The sequence below is a fragment of the Triturus cristatus genome, chromosome 5_2, assembly GCF_964204655.1.
Source record: "Triturus cristatus chromosome 5_2, aTriCri1.1, whole genome shotgun sequence".
In the NCBI taxonomy this organism is placed as follows: domain Eukaryota; kingdom Metazoa; phylum Chordata; class Amphibia; order Caudata; family Salamandridae; genus Triturus; species Triturus cristatus.
The window spans coordinates 1033478758-1033500636 of NC_140588.1; the positions used below are offsets into that span (position 1 = coordinate 1033478758).

The window sequence follows — 21879 nt, forward strand, 5'->3', positions numbered from 1 at the left end:
AATGGCTCCAGCAGAAGTGAAATACTTAGTTAAGAAGAAGATGCTTGCTTGTGTTTAGGGTCTGGAAAGAATTAAGCAGTGCATTTGTGGGTTATCCATAACCTTAATGTGTGTTCGCAAACCCATTGTCAAAGTACTTACTTTAAAAAGAATGGAATTAGCAACTACGAGAATAGATTGTATGTCTGTAAGTTTGCTGGACTATAATTATAATACGGAATATGTATCTGGAATAGGATTGCTGATTTCCTAAATCGTACGCCTTTACGGATTAATGTTGTGCCACAAAATGCATGGAAAGAATGTAAAGATGCCAGTGCCTTGGACCATTCAGAGTGTAGTATTGATAAAACGTATGGCTTACAAGATGACAGAATTATTTCAACCTAAGGAGTATATTATTGCAGGTTGGCCAGAGAAAAGAGGAATTGATAAAAAATTCTGGAAAGTTTGGGAGTTGAAAGATGAATTGAGTGTTAGTGATGATTGTGTGATGAGCGGTACATGAGTTGGTCCACTAGATACTTTAAGGAAGAGTTTATGAGGTATTTGTCATGAAGACCATTTAGGAATTGTGAAAACCAAAAGAAGGATCAAGGAATACAACTGATGGCCAGGAATCGATATGGATGTTGAAAGATTGGAGAAGAACTGTATTGTGTGTGAAACCTCAGACAAGTCGAAAGTAACATTTAAGCCTCCATTGTGTCCCCTGAAGTGTCCTAACATGCCATGGGGAAAAATGGACATTGACATACCAGGACCAGTATGGCATGAGATGAAGGGCTATGTGTACATGTTAGACCTGGCATCTTTTAGTGAGTGTCCCCTATATATTTTGTTTCTGGTCTCCTGTTTTGATGGTATGATGGACTTCGTTTTTGCTGGTTTAGTTTCTCTGCGCACCTTTTCTCTGTTATTCAGTGCTAAAGTGCAAGTGCTCCTACTGTAAATTGTGCTATGATTAGGTTTTCATGATTGGCATGTTTGATATACTAGTAAGTCCCTAGTACAGTGCACTGTGTGCTCATGGCCTGTTAATCAAATGATACTAGTGGGCCTGCAGCACTAGTTGTTCCACACACAAGTAGCCTTTCAAAGGTGTTTCAGACCTGCCACTACAGTGTCTACGCGCAGTTTTTACTGCCATGTCGACCACACAAGTGCACCCACTTGCCAGGCCCTAATCTTCTCTTGTCCTACAAGTAAGTCACATCTAAGGCAGGCCCAAGGCAGCCCCATGGACATTGTGCAGTACATGTGAAATGTAGGACATTTAGTAGCATGTGTTACATGTCCTGATAGTAAAATACAGGCAATTTTGTTTTTTACTATTGAAAGACTGTCTTTCCCACAGATGATCATTGGAGCTGCCTTGTAACCCTTTTACAAGTGTAATTTTTAATTAGGAAAATATATAGAAATTGAGTTTAGGCTCCCTGAGCTCAGAATTTGATAACACATCTTTTAGTAAAAATGGTTTCTAAATTGTGTGTTTGAAAATGCCGCTTTTAGAAAGAGGGCATTTTCTTGCTTAACCATCCTGTGCGCCTCTGCCTGTTTTTGTATTCTCCTTCTGGTTTTTGAGTGACAGGAGCTGGGGGTGCATTCACACTAGACAGTCACAAGGGGGGTTGAGGTGTGTCCTGCCTTTCGTGGGTGACTCATAGTCAGGCTGAATAGACCTTTCTGCATTTAGAGTGGTGGGAGGAGTTTTCACTAGAAGCTGAATAGGCTGCTCTGCACAATGCTGTCTCCACCTCTTGTAGTGAAGCTGGACTACAGAGGACTGAACTGGTTTGTACTGAGCAAGAGGGACTTGCTGCATAAAAACATCATAGGGAAAAGTAGTATAAATATTGGGGTCCTGACCCCAGAACTTTAGAACTCTTTTGGACTAAGGACCTGCCAAGAAGAAGATCTGGAGAAGCTGCCAGGATGAACTACCACTTTGCTGTGTTGGCCTACAGTGGCTGCTTCTATCGTAATCAGTGAAAGGACTGGACTGGACTTTCTGCAACTTGTATTTCTAAGTTTCTCAAAGGGCTTGATGTAGAGCTTGCCCCCTGTTCAAGAAGTCTCAGTAACAGCTAAGACTTCAAGATCATTTGTTACCAACATTGGGAACTGTGTGTTTTGTGCTGCAACAAAAGAAAAAGCAACTTCACAGAGTTCAATCTGCAACACGTGTGGCCCAATGGCTTCTGCTCCGACTACCGGGACCGACGCCTGCCGACGCTGCCTCTTTGGAGCTCCTCTCAGGGTCCACGACACCCTGCATTTCCAAGGTAATGTTTGCGGGTCTTCCAGACACCATAGCTGGCCTGCGACGCTGTGGCCTGCCTGAACTATTGGATTTGTTTGTTCACGACGCTGTGATAGCCCCATACGGAGCTATTGACTTCAAGGAACTGTATTTTAAGTTAATTCTTGCAATATTCTTATCTTGATGACGTTATGTTGGATTTTTATCGTTTTGCTCTTGTTTTACACAGACAAATATTGGCTACTTTTCTAAAACTGGTGTAGTGTTTTTTCACTATATCACTGTGTGTTATGTGCAAATGCTTTACACATTGCCCCTGAGATACGCCTGACTGTTCGTGCCAAGCTACCGAGGTGGTGAGCAGGGGTTATTTTAGGAGTGCAATCGCCCTTATCCTGACTAGAAGGAAGGATACCTACTTAGACAGGGTACAAACCTGTCAACCAGAGACCCCCATTCCTAACAGTACATCACAGAAAAAATATTCACCAACTCTAAGTGGCTCAAGGTAGAATTTGAACAAACCGTGGATGCAGACCATGGATTCCAAAAAATCTTCAAACCTGAGAGCAAACGATCTACAAGGTTAAAATGATTAGTTACAGGCTGGTCACGTTTCTATTATTACTTGCTGCTGATTTGTGAATAGTGAACAGAGGTCATTCGCCATTCATTGTTTGGCCTACATTTTGGTTTTTACAGCTTTGGAGTCGAATCCCAAATAGTTGATCGGAATGTAAGATGCTGTCTTATGTCATAAGTTCTTCCTGTAACAGAACTTGTTACTGATGATGTTTGTAAAAGATATTCACGTGTGATGCACCTTTTAGAATCACAGCAATGGGGGGCGTGGCCAGGCGCCCAAGGAGTATGGACGCGTTCACGTAGGGCTCCCGGCTCTGGATCGGAGAAGTCCGGTTTTACGGCGTCTCTGGTGAAGCAGCAGGCAGGGTATTGCAGCGGAAGCGCTTCTGTTTCGCGCACGATGACACCCGAGCCCATGTAGGACGAAACGTCTTTTTTTTCAGGTAAATGAGCTTTCGAGCGCTCCAGCAACGTTGCTGCCGCCATTTTGATTTTCGGCAAAATCGTTCTTCTCCTCACAAGTTTCAAGTCAAATGGCATTATCAACGTGCATCCTTCCTTTGGTTAAGCTCCCTATTGCCCACAGTGACTGTGTGACTATGTTTTTACTGGGCTAGCTTTTCCACATTGAGATTTTTACTTTCAGTTTCTGAGGATGTTTGCAGTGGCCGCCATTTTGTACGATGCTTTTCCTCACAACTTTTTCTTGTGACATTTTAAAATAACTGGCTTTTCAAATCCATTCACATGATGGCTGTGACAGTGGTACTCCATGTTGAATTTATGGAGGGTCTTCACAGCTGTTTTAAATGGCACTAATTTAAGTGAATGAGGTCTCTGGTGGCCCCATTGAAATAGTAAATATTGAGTGCACCTCTTAGCCCTTCTTAATATCTTTGCCTGTGAACCCTGTTTTTGAATACTGCGCACCTCAAGTGGAAGTTTCTTCTTTTCTGTACTTCATTACCAATTTTTTCAATTCATGGGCAGGACAAGAGGTTCTCATCATGGTGCGCTCTTACCACAGCGCTCTTTCATCAAAAACTCCACACTTTTTTCACAATTTTCTAAACTGGAAGAGTTACAATCACTCGAGGAGGAGAGCGCGCACTTGACGATGGATCCTGCACCTGTTGTAACCGGCAAGTCAAACGTGAAAAGGTTAAAAAAAGACCCTCCCTCGCCTCCTAAGCCATCTTTAGATGTTTCCATGGAACTGTTGTTGCACGAGATAAGGGCCCTCAGACCTTTTATGGAGGAGACTAATTCCAAATTGGAAACTCTCTCAGAAAATTGGGTGCAACTTGATACAAGACTTACTGCAGTTGAACACAATGTTGCCTCCCTTAGCAATACTACTAAGAGTGTTCCTTTTCTGCATTCACAAATTACAAGCCTTCAGAAGCAGGTCGAGGACCTTGAAAATCGCAACAGGAGAAACAACCTACGCATTTTTGGCTTGGGAGAGGGGATCGAAGGTAACAACCCCATTGCATTCTTCAAATCCTCCCTCCCTAAAATCCTTCGCATGCCAGAAGAAACTTCGTTGAATATACAACGAGCCCACAGATTAGGGCGAGCTCCTTCCGCTGTTTCTTCTTCACAAAGACCGAGAGGTGTCATTATTTACTTCCTAGAGTACATGGATTTGCTAAAGGTGTTGGCAGCAGCCAGAGCTATCCAGCGTGTTACATGGTCAGGTTCCACACTGTTCTTTGCGCAGGACTACTCTAAGGCTACAGCTAACAGGCGCAAAGCTTTTCTAAATTTACGACCAGATCTACGTTCTTTGGGGGCCAGATATGGCTTATTTCACCCATGTCTCTTCAAGGTCACGTACAACAATAGAACTACGACTTACGAAGATCTAGTTCGCCTGCAGAGTTTTATCAACTCCCATAAGATGGATGCCACGAGCTCTTCAGGAAGCTCCTCTTCACATATTACTTGAATTATTCACCAGCGTGTTTTAATTTTTGATATTCTTGTTTTTATGGATTTTATATAGCCAGTTTGAGCAGTTATCAATAATTTACTCTTTATCGTAGTGTAAGTTCTGTGCACTCTTTACCACTGTATTAATGGTTCTGAATTTCTGTTATGCTGCTCCTTTATTGCTTCTTAGTTCGCAATTTCATGATGTATATTTTCATAGTTTCCTATCAAGACTAACTCCCATTTTATGTTCTTGCTTCACAGTTCTGACTTTTCGTCACAAGTCTTCCCCGACCCTTGCTGGGCCCTCCCTGGACGTATGTCTGCTCCATGTGGTTCCACCTACCCTCCCACCCACTCTTTCCTTTTGTAGGTATGTTTTATGTTTTGTTGTACGTTCTTTATGTTGTCTTGTCTTTGGTTTTTCAATTCATTTCACATTTTATGATATATTGCTTATTTGGTGTCATTACTACTCGGATTTTTTCTTATCTATCTAACATTCTTTTTTTTGTGCATATTTGATTTGTTTTTTCACTTTTTCTACGTCTCTAGACAAAATGTTTCTTTTTTGCCATACCTCTTTTCTATTTTATACTGGTCTTGCACTGCACTAGAATTTTGCTTTATGGTTGCATTTTGTGCTATTTTTGACTGCTTATGCCCTTGAAATTGGTTACATGGAACGTTAAGCGTTTAAATTCTCCCATTAAGCGGCAAAGAATCCTGACCCACCTAGCCAAACTAGACGCGGATATTGTTTTTTTGCAGGAGACTAACCTCTCTGATGCTGAATCATTAAAGTTGAAAAGGGGTTGGGTGGGGGAAGTTTTCTCTTCCCCTGGTGATGGTAAACGGAATGGGGTGATGATTCTTTGCCACAAGTCCCTCCCACTTTCGTTACTGGCTCAAGATTCAGATGTTAATGGAAGATGGTTGAATGTTAAACTGTCCTTGAAGGGTGTTCCTGTTTCTCTCTTCAACGTCTACGCCCCCACATGTGGAGAACCTTCTTTTTGGTCCACGTTGGCTAAACAGGTTGCTTTCTGCATGGAGGAGAATTTAATTTTGGCTGGCGACTGTAACCAGGTCTTCGACCCATTTATAGATAGGAAGTCCAGAGTTTCCTATATTCCTAACAAGCCTCGGAAATCATTTGTACGAGTTGTATCTCAGCACAAGCTTTTGGACGCTTGGCGTCTCTGTAATCCGACCACCAGAGAGTATACTTTCTATTCCCCGTCGCATCAAACTCAGTCAAGAATTGATTATGTTTTTGTTTCCCATTCCATCTCACAAACTCACACGCATGCGGAGATTGGACCTATTTTATTGTCAGATCATGCCCCCGTTTCAATTGGTCTAGAGATCCTGCCTAAGGTTAAAGGTCCCAAAAGGTGGCGTTTCAACAATGCCCTTCTCCTGGACCCAAAATTCACTGCCTCTTTTACCACTTTTTTTGATGAGTTTTTTGTGTTGAACCAAACCCACTGTATGCCCCTCTCAACTATATGGGATGGTTTTAAAGCCTCAGCGAGGGATTTTATTATTGGCTTTGTTGCTAAGAGGCGAATAATTTCACGTAAATCCACTAAAGACCTTTTACAGGACATCAAAAAACTGGAGCACTCCTTTTACACCTCACATTCAAAACAGTCTTTCACAGCTCTCATCAATGCTAATTTGAAATTTAACAAGATATCAACGGAGGACGCCTCATTATATTTGTTAAAATCTAGCGCCAAATTTTATGGGGGTAAAAATAAGGCAGGGAAAATACTGGCTAACTATTTAAAAGTCAAACACAATAAACTTAACATTGAATCTATTTATGACGATCGCTCGGATTTAAAATACAAATATGCCGATATTTTGAAAGAATGTTCTCTCTTCTACAAATCCCTCTATGCCTCGGAGTCTCAACCCTCTGATCATTCTTTATCTCAGTTTTTTTCGAATCTCCAAAGGCCCCCTCACCCTTTGCCGGATCTAGCCCCTCTGGAGTTGGACCTAACACAGCAAGAATTATCAAAGGCTCTCCAGCAACTTAAAAAAGACAAGGCGCCTGGGCCTGATGGCTTTACAGTAGAATTTTATCAGCACTTTTCCAAACTCATGCTGCCCAAGCTACATTCTCTTATAACTTTCTTTAATACATTGGGTAGCTCCTCCGGGTCTTTTTCAGAGGCACACATATGTCTCATACCGAAGGAAGGCAAGGATCATAGATATTGGAAAAATTACAGACCCATCTCCTTGGTAAATATTGATTATAAAAATTTTTCCAAAGCCTTAGCTATACGTCTAGATTCTTACCTGCCTGATTTATTAGGTAAGGAAAAATCGGGATTTGTCAAGGGCAGATTTATTACGGACAATACAAGACTCCTTTTTAATGTCCTGTCTAAGTCTTCATCCTTAAAACACTCCCTAGCGGCAATTGCACTTGATGCTGAGAAGGCATTTGACAGGGTTGAATGGACCTATCTGTTTTATACTCTTAGTTGGTTTGGTTTTGGTCCCAAGTTTGTATCCTTGATCTCTCTTCTCTACTCCAATCCACGTGCGGCTATCTGCTCTAATGGCTTGATCTCCTTGTTTTTTGACTTAGGCAGGGGAGTCCGTCAGGGCTGCCCTCTTTCTCCTTTCCTTTTTAATTTAGCCTTTGAGCCTTTTCTTTCTAAGCTATGTCAGAATCCAAATGTATATGGCTTCCAATCAGTAAACACTCACCTTAAATTGGCTGCTTACGCTGATGACATCTTACTTTTTATGTCCAATCCTAGTGCCTCCATTCCTGCCTTTCTGGCGGAGGTACAGGCTTACTCTAATATTTCTGGTTACAAGTTAAATAATGACAAATGTGAGATTTTTCCCCTGACCAAGTACACTTTTAAGGCGGACTTTAGTGCCTCAAATTTCACATGGAGCCCCTCCCATATTAAATATCTAGGCATGTACGTTACCCCTTCAATATCAGACACGGTAGCGTTATGCTTGAACAAATGTATACAGAAAATTGCTGACTTAGCGGCCAAGTGGCATCCCCTTTATCTATTATGGTGGGGTCGCTTGGACACTATGAAGATGATGTTGTCACCCATTGTATTGTACACCATTTCTAACATTCCAGTTCCCATCCCTGCCAAATTCTTTAAAAAGATCAATTCCACCCTTTCCTCATTCTTGTGGAACTCAAAGAGGCCTCGAATGTCTCTAGCTAAATTATTGCGTCCTAAAACAGAGGGGGGAGTTAACTTTCCCGATTTTCAGGTTTATCAAAGAGCTTTCGTTCTGCGACAGGCTTCACTTTGGTTGCTTGACCCCTCGGAGGATTGCCCATTATGGATCACAATAGAACGACTTTTCCTATCTCCTTTTTCCTTCTCTGAATATCTTTCCTTCTCGCGCAAACCGCAGGCGGTGTCCACTCCCATAATTAAACTGACCTCTAAACTTTTGGCTTCTACACCCTCTCCGCCCCCTAACACTATTGACTACTTCTTGAGTTCGACAATATGGCATAATAAAGATTTAGTTATCCGTGATAAACCAATTTACTGAAAGACTTGGCGACGGAGAGGTTTAATATGGATACACCAGTTATTCTCAAATTCAAGTTTTTTACCCTTTCATTTACTCAGACAACTGTTCAACTTACCTGCCTCATTCATACATAAATATAATTTACTCAAGTTGGCTGTGATGGATAGGTTTGACCAATTATCTGTTACGTCCAGTGCCTCCACCTCCCAGACTCCCTCTTCACAGCTTTCTTCCCTACTTAAGACTAAACCCTCGGCCTCTAGTATATACAAGTATCTACAAGGGAAGGACATCATTAGGCAGAAATCTAAAATAGAGGAAGCCTGGGAACGAGATTTTCAACTCTCGTGGCCAGTAGCTCTCTGGAATAATATATGGCTTAAACTGCGTAAATCCTCCAGGGCAGCTAACATAACACAGACGTTGTTCTTTGTGTATAATCGACTTTTATTTACTCCGAGCGCTTTGAGCAGCAGATTTGTGACTACTCCAGATATTTGCTCGTCATGCTCCTCCCCAAAAGCTGATATATTGCATATGTTATTTTTGTGCCCACTTGTAGACAGTTTTTGGAAGCAAGTCTGGTCCCAAATTAATCTAATTTTTGATACTACATTTTCCTTTTCTATCACCCATGTTTTCTTAGGGAGTCTTTCACCGTGCTGGGAGAATGTTACAGTTAATACTAAAATGATTGATTTGCTGTTGGCGGCTGCCTTTCAGCAGATCACTGTTAATTGGAAGGATTTTACAAAAATTTCTTATAAGTATGGTGGTATGTTGTCTGCCATAATCATAGGTTGGACACCTCCTTTGTATATCCTATACAGATGGCAGCGAAGCGTTTGGACTTGTGGTCCCCTGTTACACTTTACCTTGACATGTGCGCCAAAAAATGTTCCCAGCTAAAACCGTCTCAGTAAGAGGTTTTGAAACCCCCTTGAATCCCTTGTGCGTTCCCAGATTTCTTTGTAACTCCAATACTTTTACGACTCAATTTTTATGTATTAATGGCTTAATTTTTTTTTTTATTCATAAGTCTGATTTTATTTGGTGTAGTGCAATCTAATGTATTGTTTTGACATGAATTTATTGCATTGTTTTGACGTTAATTTATTGTAATGTTCTGACATGCATTTATTGTTATGACTCTTGTATGGATACCTTTGCTTCTACTAATAAAATTTTCTTTTAAAATTAAAAAAAAAAGAATCACAGCAATGAATCCCTGCATTTGTTACAGCTTGTTTGAGTTCAGTGCTCACAAAAAGCGCTCGTAAATTTGAAGCTATGCAATAAGCAATGACTGGCGGTTTTCAAAAAACAGATTGTAATTTTTTACAAGTGGATAATAAGGTAAATGTTTTTTTGCATTATGTTTTTATACTTAAAAGCCAATGGATGATAGTTAACCACAAATGGGATTCAGTCACTTTTGTGTCTGCTGTTGGTATTCCAAATAAGTGCTACACTGGGTAACTGCAAAGGCTTGTCAATTTGTTGCTGCATGACGTGAAGATGATATATAGATATATTTTTAGAAGAATGAAAAGGTCTTGGCTAACACCAGATCTATATAAAATAGGGTGGGGTCATACTGATTGGACCATCCATGCGGCATTTGGCACTGTAGTCTGTAACTGTTGCCTACATTTGTAAATAACTACTGCACTTTTAGTTCTTATTGTCGTTTGTCCTTGAAGAGGAGCCATCAAGGCTTTTATGCATTGTTCTGATCATATTTCTTACTTCATTGGCCTTAAGGCAAGTAGCCATTCCAGTCCTTTTCTTTATTTTTTTCCCTTCCTGCCTAACTCTGTGGAGGGTACAACACCATCAATGCCTTTCCTAAATGCAGCCCATGCAATACTTTAGACAGTGTGTATTTAGAGAACAAGGGAGCCCCAGTATTTTGACCCGGGGTGGATTAACGTGGTTAAGGAGAACACAGGTCTGTGTGAGGCCAATATGGTACTCTGGTAGCCTGGGTTACAATTCTTTCGAGAGCAGAGTTATCAGTTGTAGCGGCGCAACAAGTCCAGGTGGGGCTTGTTAAACAGTGTATGAAGGGACACAAAGTTTTTTGAATGACATCGCATTTATTCACAGCATAAATGGAGTATAATTAAAATTAACATTGCATTGAAAACAACAGAAAAACAAAACTCCAAATTAAATTATTAAACATTAAGTAGTTTAGGTTGTAATGGTCGACGGCGTTTCGATCTCAAATAATGGAGATCATCATCAGGACGAACAAGGTGTGAGCATGTAGAATCTATATTGGGAACACGCAGAAAACAAACATTAAACTTAAATCAGCGCTGCTATTCTGAGGACAGAGGGTAGGAGAACCCTGAGAGACTAGAGAAGGAACCTCTGTGAATGGGAAGGCTAGCGTGCATTTAAGGTCAACAAAGGGTCAATGAAGGGTCCCCTGGAGCCAGTTGAGGAAAGCAGCGCGCGGAGGCAAGGAGAGTCGCTACAGTGATAAGACTTACTGGTAGCGCTGCGTTCCTCAACTGGCTCCAGGCGCCCCTTCATTTTTCGGCACCCTCAAATCGGCTTCTCATGACAACTAACATCTCACCAATTTTGAGGCCCACGCCTTTTGGCCGACCATACCTGCTGCTTTTCTCACACCACTCATCTCTTCGGCGTTATATGCATGCTAGCCTTTCATCCTCTGTCCATAAGTAGGCAGCAATTTCCCCCCCGTGGACGCTACCAGTAAATCTAATCACTAAAGCGGCTCTCCTTGCCTCCGCGCACTGCGTTCCTCGATTGGCTCCAGGCGCCTCCTCAATTTTCGGCACCCCTCCCATGACTATTAGCATCACACCAACTTTGAGGCCCGCACCTTTTGGCCGACCATACCTGCTGTCTTTCCCACACCGCTCATCTCTTCGGTGGCAAATACATGCTAGATTTTCTTCCTCTGTCCATAAGTAGCTAGCAATGAAAGAACTACTCCTTAATACCAATGGTTGTTTTTTACCAATACACTTAATTTCCCCGCCTGAACAACTTCAGCATTGGATGCTCCTATCTCCAGTCCCCTTTGTTGACCTTAAATGCACGCTAGCCCTCCCATTCACAGAGGCTCCTTCTCTAGTCTCTCAGGGTTCTCCTGCCCTCTGTCCTCAGAATAGCAGCGCTCTGATTTAAGTTTAATTCAGTCATATTCTTGGGACCAATGTTTGTTTTCTGAGTTTTCCCTATATAGATTCTACATGCTCACACCTTGTTCATCCTGATGATGATCTCTATTATTTAATATCGAAACGCCGTCGACCATTACAACCTAAACTCCTTAATGTTTAATAATTTAATTTGGAGTTTTGTTTTTCTGTTCTTTTCAATGCTATGTTAATTTGAATTGTCACCAGCACCTTTCACTTCACGCACTTTCACATACCTGTCTGAGCACCAGAACTATTATCTTTAAATAACGAATGATACTCCATTTATGATGTGAATAAATGCGATGTGTCCCTTCATACACTGTTTAACAAGCCGCGTCTTGACTTGCTGCGCCGCTACAACCGATTAATTCTGCTCTCGAATGAATTGTAGGCCAGGCAAACAGAGTACCATATTGGCCTCACACAGGCCTGTGTTCTCCTTAACCATACTTTTAGACAGGTCCTCTATGTCCTTCCAGCCCTCCAGCGGCGTCTCACTATCTCTGCCTCCAACCAACCTGGGAAGGCAACTTACAAACACAAGAACCAAGAAGAGCACTTCCCCAGGGTTCAAGTAGTGTCAGCCTATAGGAAAGCTAGTTGAAATATTAGGTATCCCTGTGGTTGCTAGGGGTATTCCCATGACCCAACTTCACGGTAGATGATTTTACTGAGGATGATCCATTTGACTCACCACTGTCACTACTGACAATGATGATGATACTGGGCCCTACATGCTCTGGCCCTTCAATGAATCAATCAATCAGTACTTGCAGAGCGCAGCTGATCCCCCCGGGGGTATCCAGACGCTGAGGTCTCGCAGGTCTTTATTGAAGAACCAGCTCTTGAGTCTCTTTCTGAAGTCTGGGAGCGAGGGTGATGTCTGAAGGTGGAGGGAGAGTTCGCTCTAGGACTTGACGGCGAGGTAAGAGAAGGAAAAACCTTCACTGTGGCTTCGGCAAATGTAGGGCATGTGTGCCAGGGTGAGGGAGGAGGAGCGTAGTTGTCTGGCAGGCTGGTGGAAGTTCAGGTGGTGGTTGAGATATGCTGGTCCCTGTTTGTGGAGGGATTTGTAGGTGTGGGTCAGCATCTTGAACTGGCATCTCTTCTGGACGGGGAACCAGGGGAGGTTTCTGAGGTGGGGGGTGATGCAGGTCTGTTTGGGGAGGTTGAGGATGAGTCTGGCTGCTGCATTCTGTATGGTCTGGAGTCTTTTGAGGGGTTGGGTGGTGATTCCAGAGTAGAGTGTTTCTGTAATCCAGCGGCTGGTGACAAGGTCTTGCGTGACCGTTATCCTGGTGCTGATGGCGATCCATCTGAAGGATCTTTTAGAGCATGCAGAGGGTGTGGAAGAAGGCGGATGAGAATGCACTGATCTGCTATTTCACGGTAGAGTCTGCTGTCCAAGAGAATGCTGAGGTTGCAAGCATGGTCAGTAGGAGCGGGTATGGGCCCGAGTTCGGGGGGCCTGCAGGTGTCATCCCACAGGGAGGAATTTTTCCTGAAAATCAGCGCTTCCGTGTTGTCCATGTTGAGCTTCAGGCAGTTGGTCCTCATTCAGTTAGTGACGCTCGTCATGGTGTTGTGGAAGTTTGTTGTGGCGGCGGGACTTCCTTGAGTGAGAGGATGAATTGGGTGTCGTTTGCATAAGAGATGAAATTGAGTCCATAGGTTCGGACGATGTTGGCCAGTGGTGTCTTATAGGTCTGGAACAGAGTGAGACTGAGAAAGGAGCCTTAGAGGATCACAGATGATGTTCTTGGGCTTCAAGGTGAAAGGAGGAAGGTGGATTCTCTGGGTACGTCCTGAGAGGAAGGATGCGATCCATTTGAAAGCGTCTCCCTGGACGCTGACATTGCGGAGTCTTCTGATGTGGGTGTAGTGAGATATGGTGTTGAATGCTGCTGAGAGGTCGAGAAGGTCCAGGGCTGCGTTTTCACCCCGGTTGAGGAGGGATCTGATGCCGTTGGTTGCGGCAATAATGGTGGTCTCAGTTCTATGTTTGGCATGGAAGCCAGATTAGGAGGCGTCAAGTAGGTTGTTTCTCTCTAGGAGTTTGGTGAGCTGGTGGTGGATGGCTTTCTCAAGGAGCAGTAGCCTTTGATTTCGCTGGGGTCTGCAGAGGGTTTCTTCAGGAAGGGTCTGATGTTTCCATGCGTCGGGGAAGGTGGGAGGGGCTCCTTCAGGGGGTCCCTGCAGAGGTCCTCCTGGATGATGCTCACTCCCGCTCAGCTGAGTAGCACAGAAAAATAATACTCCATGTAGATCCCATGATAGCAGAACTCTCTTTCCACCCACTGGGCAATAATGGCTTATTTTTACAGAAAGATTAATCAAGTCTCTCAGTAAATATGTTGCTACTGTCACAACTGTGGATAAAGCACAAACAAACATCACACCGGTCTCGTAAACCTGGCCTTTCTGGGCAACTGGTGGCCAGCAGGAGTAATCATCTGGTCGTCGAGGTGGTCAATTCATGTGTTATCCCAATAACCAGTTTTCTTCATCCACGGAGTGCACAGGTCCCTCCAGAGACTGTAATTGCAGCGGCTTCTAACAAATGCTCCTCCTCTTTTTCCTCTGAAGGTAGGCGCTCCTCCAGTATTCCCTCCTCCTTTCCATCAAGGGGTTTTCTGACGGATGGTAATCTGTAATGCCATTTTACTGTCCAAGTGGCATTCCGTCACTTCAAAAATGTAGGTCCTGCCGATTGTCACTGGCTAACAAATAGATTTTGTGGTTTTACCTGTCAAAACATCATATTTCATTGCATTTTCCTGGTAGTTTTTGTTGCTCTTTTTGCTGATTCTGCAACAAGGAGACAGCCCTGGCTCTTTTATGGGCTAATAATGATTTCATAATATTTCTGCTGTTCCGCTATTAAGGCTGCTGGGAGTAGTCGCAAAGGTACTTAGTATGTTATACTCTCCTCATTGTGCTAATAAAATCTTACATTTTTAATGCTCTAAAGCTAGGAAAAACCCCATTTCCCATGATCTAAACAAGAAAATATTCTAGCTAAAATAAAACCTTTTCCTCTTTTTGTATGTAGTTTCCTACCTTTCTTGTCTGATAGATTCCTTGCATTTAACAGTGTTGGTTACAAATAGAATTGCACATATCAATTCACTGTTTATAGAATTTGTAATTGGTTAATACGTTCTACAGGTCAATGTAGTCATGCAAGTGTCTGTATTCTTTCTTCGAAGTCCACTGGTGGAACACTAGCCTTCACCTATCATGAGCCTTTGCATCTACTTAAAAGAAGAGCAATTTAAATGTTTCTCAGTTTCTATCATCGGACTGCACGATTGGCTCATATTTGTGTTTCTCAGATCTTCATCTAACCTACTCTCGGACATTACTTACCTCGACACTCTGAGAAAGTGCTCTACACATATTCTGTGTACACATCTAACCGCCAATATAATCCTTTGCGTTTGAGTGTTGGCGAAGTTTGATTCCAGGCCAGCTGCCCCTTCAAGTGGATGCATCTGTGCTGAAGCTTGCGCGAAAGCTCCTTCCACCAGCCACATACTTCTGTCCGCGGAGGATGGACACAATTCAAACAAACACTGCAAGCAAGAACACATTCAAAAACAAAAAATAAATTCTATCTCATCACAAAAAGTAGAAATGGTTCTATGGGAAAGGTTTGTGGGGGTTGATAGGATGAATCATACATACATGCAGTTCCCAACTACCCTTAAATACACAGAGATCATGCAGTGGTGGTGCCCCTTTTCATGCCACACATGGAAGCTTACAACATTATACTCACAGGCTTCCCAGAACCAATCTGGCTTTCTGAAAGCTATTGTGCAAGTCTCATTCTGTATGATCACCAACAAAAAGTAGTTCAACCACATCACATGTGCAATTATTTAGACAATAAAAAAGACAATCCTGCCAAAAAATCCATATCCGTTGCAGCCACAGCAAAATGAGAACTGCATCCCTAACAAAGCTAAGTGTCCAAAAAGCTCAAAAGAACAGACATGAGAGCTAGACTCTACTGCTTACAGCCAAGAAGAAATAAGTTACTTACCTGTAACTCTTGTTCTCCAATGTTGATATCCTTCATAGTTTCACATACTTCAATACTTTCCCCGTGTCAGGCATGGAATCCTGTCACTGTAGGTCTACAGACGAAGAAGATACTCCTCCATGTCTCCACCTTGTGAAGAACTCACTCCCGTATTCCTCCATTTCTTACTCAGGAATGTGAAGGACACCCAGCTGCGTTGCTGTGTCAGAGGCTTAGTGCAGTGGTTCAGCGGCCATTGATACAGTAGGAACAGAACATCCTCCAAACCTATTCATAGGACAGATCTCAAGCATTTCTCTTGGAAGAAGTTATTCCTCTGGCTCAAACATCTACGAGAAGGGTAGAAGAGCTACAATCTTTCACAGTCAGAGAACTTTTCTTGCGCCTCACAAAAGATAAGGTAAACCTGTGCACTAATCCATAGTTCCTGCCCAAGTTCCTTCAGATTTTCACCTGCCATTCTACGTTCGTTTTTTTGCAAACCCGTCAAGATCATGGCCCATCTAAGGTACAGATGACCACGCACTGCATGAGTAGTATGTCAGCCAGTGCTTAATTTGTAAAAAAATAAAATACGAACCAAGGCTCTCGTCAGGAGGCAACTGCAGCCATGCTGCCAATGAGAGCAACAACAGAACTACTGACCACCACACTCCTGCAAGTGTGATAATTAGGATTATTTTAGGACCACAAAGATATAAGAATGGCTTGGTCAGCAGGTAATAGTCATTTTTAATGTATATTGAATTAATAATTAACTGCTGTTGTGGTAATTAGCCACACATCGTCACCTTGCAGCAGACAGTAACAAGCACCAATGTTGACAAATAAGTGCCAGTACCGAGCACCAGAAACTATCCCTCAAATTAAGCACAGATATTGGCAACAGCTGCACTCTACGTCAGAGCACTGCTACCTGTTATGTGGTGGACAGCAACATTGAGAAGCAGGCATATGTTTGCTAAGCACTGCTGCCTGGGTCTACAGCCAGTGGTAGATGTCTCAGTGGGTCAAGCTGTACTGCATAACCTGATCCAATATAGATGAGCATGTTTTCCACTCATTATCTGGTAATAATACTGCTTATTATTTTGGTTCAAGCCTGTGAGTCTATGAAAGATCTCATGCTGGAGAAGAAATTAGTTACCCGTAACTCCAATTCTCAGGCGCAGGTATGTTTCATAGATTCACATGTGACCCTCCCTCCTCCTCAGTCATGTTCCCTATGTACTCTGTCTATCCTCTACACTTGTGCTATAAAATCTGAGTTAAGGTGGCCTCTGGAGCAGTAGAGAGATCAGCACTTTTACTTTTTGTTTCAAATGAAGTGGATGGGCTACTGATCAAACACTGTTGTTAGGCCTGTGGCCATCAAAAACATTGCTTATTGCTACTTTGTAAGTACTACGGAATCCCAGCCTGACGACAGGGATGAAGGATCCAATGATGGAGAATGTGAAATAGTTACCCTAGTACATCTGACTCTATTCCTCCCTGAATAACCAATGCGGGGAGGAATAGCCAATGAAGAACATTTTCTTCATATTCCTGAAGCTAACACATTGACTCAGCAGTGCCTCCACCTGAATTCCCTCTGGCCTCAATAATCTGCAGCCAAATATAATATGCTTGTCTTCAACAATTATGTAACTGCTCCACCATGCATGCTGCCTTTGCTGATCTCTCTTCCCCAAGGTCAGTTCCACATTTTACAAATACCTTATTTAACATTTTTAAAAATTCATGGAGTTACTCATCTGGCTATAGAAAGTTTATAACTTTCCAACTCTTTGAAAGTAGCAATATAGTTAACCAGTAAATATCAGCTTTTTCTACTCTCGTAGGGAAATTATATCAAAGTAGCCTTCTATGGTGTGACAAGATCTGTTAGGAGGCCCTCCATGAACACCTCCGGGCGGCCTGTGTCACTGGATTCCGCCACACCCATAATTATTATGGTGTGTGCGTGCTTCCAGGTCTTCATTCTTCGCTGTGATGATTTTTAGGAGTCGCTCCAGCTTTTCCAGATGTGTCGCAGTCACCACGCTACTATCTTCCAGTTCCAAGATGCGCGCCTCAGCCCCATCCAGTCTGGTGTTATGTCTATCTAGTCTTTCGCCTACATGGTCTAATCTACTGCGAGGGTATCCAAGCGGGATTCAATTGATGGGAATCTTGCGTGTAGTTCGGCCATGATGGCCACAGTGTTGTCCGAGGGGCCAGGTATGGTGTCTCCAGTCGCGCCATCTTCAGTGTTTGAGAGCAAGGTCCGGTATCTCAGAACTTTGGATTGTTCAAAAAGGAGCTTGCATTGTTTGGGGGTCTCCTCTCCCAATAGTGTCCCAAGGGTGCAGGGGGAGGCCGGGAGCCTCATAACCTCCGATCTTCTTCAACCCGTTTCCAGGTATGGGGGATGGGTGGTATGTTCCTTATCCCCAGCTATTGGTGTGTCGCAGAGGTATGGTGGTGCACCAGAGGCAGCAACCAGCACAGATAGTCGTCCAGCAGTGGCAGGTAGGTTTCGAGCCCCTCAGTGCAGAAGCACTCAGGCACTGCGTGTTAAGAAGACATGGGATAATGGTCTCTTAGTATCAGGGTATAGCGAGCCCAAAGTGGTTGACTTTGCTGTGGTCTTCCTTCCTCCTGCCCCATGTAGGCAGAGCGTACACCATTTTAGGCAAAACTGGGGTACTTACAAGCACTCAGGTAGACCTTCCCTGCCCTCTCCGATGTGGCTGCAGCCTCCTCCGTCGCAAGAGTTCAACTATGACCGGTCCCCGGGCTCTTCCGCAGTCATGTGGCATTGCACCTTCCAGGTGGTTGCTGAGCTACAGCGTTACCTCGCCAGAAGCCAGAGCAGTATGTGCGCCTGCAGCTAGCCAGTTAGTTCCTCTCTTGAGCACTCCAGCCGCGCATGTCGGTCATGACGCTGTCCTGTTGGCACACCTCAGGCCTCTATTAGTTAGTTTCTCTCTTGAGCACTCTAGCCGACCATGTCAGTCATGACGCCACCATGTTGGTACACCTCAGGCCTCCATTGATGTCCAGGTCAGAAGTGCGCAAGTCGCATGTCTTGTGAACTCTTCATGCAGTGGGCCATCTCAGCACAGGGGCCCGCCTATAGCTGGATGTTTGAGGAGTCGTCCGGCAGCCCAGCGATGCTCAACAGCCTAACTCAGGCTCACTCACAGCCCGTCGCCGCGGGGCCTTGGCGTCTTTGCTGGGCCATCCTGGTCGGGTGCATAACTGCCGTTGTTGGGGCTGCTGCATCTCATTCAGCCCCCTCGACCGGGGTCGGTGCCGTCAGTAATGGTAGTGCAGCAGAATTGATAGTCTACGATGTCCGCAAATGTACGAAATTCGGCCGATATGAGCTGCCGGAGCTTCACATCCAGGTGGCCATCTTGGTCGCTGGTGTGACTACCCCCCCCCCCCGCTATAGGAAACATCGTAAAAATAGTTCATGCTCTTGTTGCCCTGACCATTCTATCACAATACCAGACCTTTAATGGTTACAAATCATCCGCAATAGATTCTATGTTCCCTATAAAACAGCCATTAATAAACACAAATGTTCCTTCAGTGGCTCTCAAGAACATATAATGACTATAAATAAATAAATATGCTGCTCTTACCTTCAGCTGCTCTCTTGAAAAAGACTTTGCAACTTCCGCAAGTCAGTGCTCCATAATGGCAGCCTGAAGCTTCGTCTCCACAAATGAGGCAAGTCTTCTGTGGCGGGAAGTAATAGTCTATGGGCAAAATGTGTTCCCTGCCAGGCTCCAACCTTCAGGGAGTAAAGAACAGTGAACATAAGCACCACTGGCATGAAAGTAATACAATGGTTTCTGCTGTTGTGCAGTGCATACAATTTCAGAGCAAAATTACGAAATTCGATACTGTGTGTGGCCTTTTATAGAGACCCAGGCTACATATAGGGGTAACACCCAGATGAGGCACACGCTCATCGAGTTTTGTATATTTTTTCACACTTATGCTGTAGAGTTAGCACTAACTTTTGCTGGAATCGCTAGCACTGATTTCCTGTTTGAAACCATTGATACTGTTAAGTAAGGTTTGCCATAGTAGCTTATGTAATTATAAACCAGTAGAAAGGGTTTCTAAACTCCCTCAAATCATTGGGGCCAGTGTGTCAAGATGGAGAGAAGCACCGACATGCTCTCACTATAGTAAGTGATTCTGACAAAAGATGTTCCAATCCAAAATCCATCAGAGACTATTTAAATTCAACTCAAGTACGAAGCGTGAGAGTGACAGAGACCAAGAGGAATACAAAGCATCTCCGAGCACATTAGCAGGGATATACAATTTCATATTCAAAATGAAATATTCAATTTACAGAGGTGCACCTGATTCAATATTAGTTTTTCACTGCTGAAGGGCTTTAAAAGGCACTAGAGGTAGCTTAATTAACTGAAGGCCTGTGATGTGAGAATGCTACTATTAGGAGACACCTGAAGGATGAATTTCTCTCTCTCTCTATATATATATATATATAAACACACACATATACACACACACACACATATATATATATATATATATATATATATATATATATATATATATATATATATATATATATATATATATATATATATATATCTCAACTGGAGAAGGAAGGGTACAAAAGCTCGTGTTTTTCATAAAACATTTGATATATTTCATTCTGATAAGTGTTATCCCTATGTGATTTAGAAGACCGATATTGTGTTATTTTACATGCACATAGCATGTTATGTCCTTGTACAAATAGCGATACTCTTATGTAGTTCTTTACTACAGTGGTCTTGTTACTCTTCTGAACCACAACTGTTGGGTTGATCATGGATGGATGAAATAATGAATGTATCCAGGAGCTATGCCACCCTCCAAGCACAGCCGTGCTCATGTTTTGGGACAGGGAGCTATAAAACCCATGTCCTGAATTTTAGAACTGATTTCGCTGATTTCCTGGAATAAATTACTGCCTTGACACAAATAAAGAAGCTCACTAATTAGAAGAGCAACTAATCCCAAAACTTCCGCCTCATACTTTGAGTTCAGAAAGGAACCCACAGCAGTCAGTGGGACTTGTAGGAGGAAGAGACTAAGCAGAGGGAACAGAAAGATGGTCTCCAAAGCCGTAGTCATAAAAAACAAGAGGTCTGTGAACTCCCTTCATCATGGTTTTGGACAGGTTTTTGCTTCCATTCCAGACAAGTATCCAAAAATGGCTACAGCGAAGCACTGTGTTTCTCGCAGGCTGCACACAGTTTTTCTGTAGCAGGCATATTAATGCCACAAATTTATCTTGCTTTCAACACTGAATTGTCTACAAGCATTTACAGGGAAACGTTTCACCCTGTTATCAACATCCTCTTGAAGTTCAAAAACTGAGTCGCCCACTCAGTGGTAAAAGCCAACCACTGATAACTGCAGCAGATGCGCTGTGCCATCAAGATATCAAGTTGCACTTTCCATGGTTAGGATGAGGGCAGGGATGGTTTGCCTGAGTAAAGGTCAAGGTCTCCCGCTTCTGATTTCCTTCCTTGCTCCACTGGCTTTTGCCTTGATTCTCCTTGTATGTGTCTTAGTTAGCCCTTATTGCATTTGCCTTACTGTATTTACCTAGTGATTTTGATTTGGAAATGTATAAAGCGCGCGATTGCCCGAAGGCGTCTAGGTCTGATGCGCAGAGGATTACTAAAATGGTAGTGTGCTGACTTAGTGTGTGAAAAGCCAAGTTTTTACGGCTTTTCTAAAATGCAGAAGCGAAGGACTGCTTTTTATCGCGATAGGGAGGAGGTTCCAGTTTTTAGCAGTCCGCAACAAAAAGCTTCGCCCTCCCCACCTCACCTGCTTAAACTTAGGAACTTGTAGAAGTTTTGTGTAGGCTGATCTCAAACCTCTGGCCGGCACATACCATTTCAAGGTTGTTTTCAGGTACTGTGGTCCTGAACCATGCAGGGCTTTATAGGCCAGGCACAGTGATATGAACATAATCCTTTTTTCCATGGGTAACCAATGGAGGGCCCTCAATCTGTGTCCAACTGGCTCAGATCTGGGAATCTCAAGCACCAATCTTGCAGCAGGATTCTGCAGACACTGGAGTTTTGATAAATGTTGGACTTGGACCCCTGCATACAAGGCGTTGCTGTAATCCAGTCTGGACAGGGCCAATGCCGTAACCAACGTTTTGCATGAATCGAAGGGAATAAATGGGCATACTCTTCTAATAATTTTTAAAATATACCAGATGGTCAAAGAGAGGTTGTTTATCTGGGCATTAAAAGTCAATTTATTGTCAAATA

The 21879-nt window shown here is 43.2% G+C and overlaps 1 protein-coding gene across 1 annotated transcript in view; it reads right to left on the reverse strand.

The window, feature by feature from the left end:
- AR (androgen receptor) overlaps positions 1–21879 on the reverse strand; it is a 454014-nt gene that overhangs the window by 174480 nt on the left and 257655 nt on the right. Inside the window, exon 2 of the mRNA XM_085608315.1 lies at positions 19201–19352. Coding sequence (XP_085464441.1) covers positions 19201–19352 — 152 coding nt within the window. The remainder of the gene's footprint in view (positions 1–19200; positions 19353–21879) is intronic.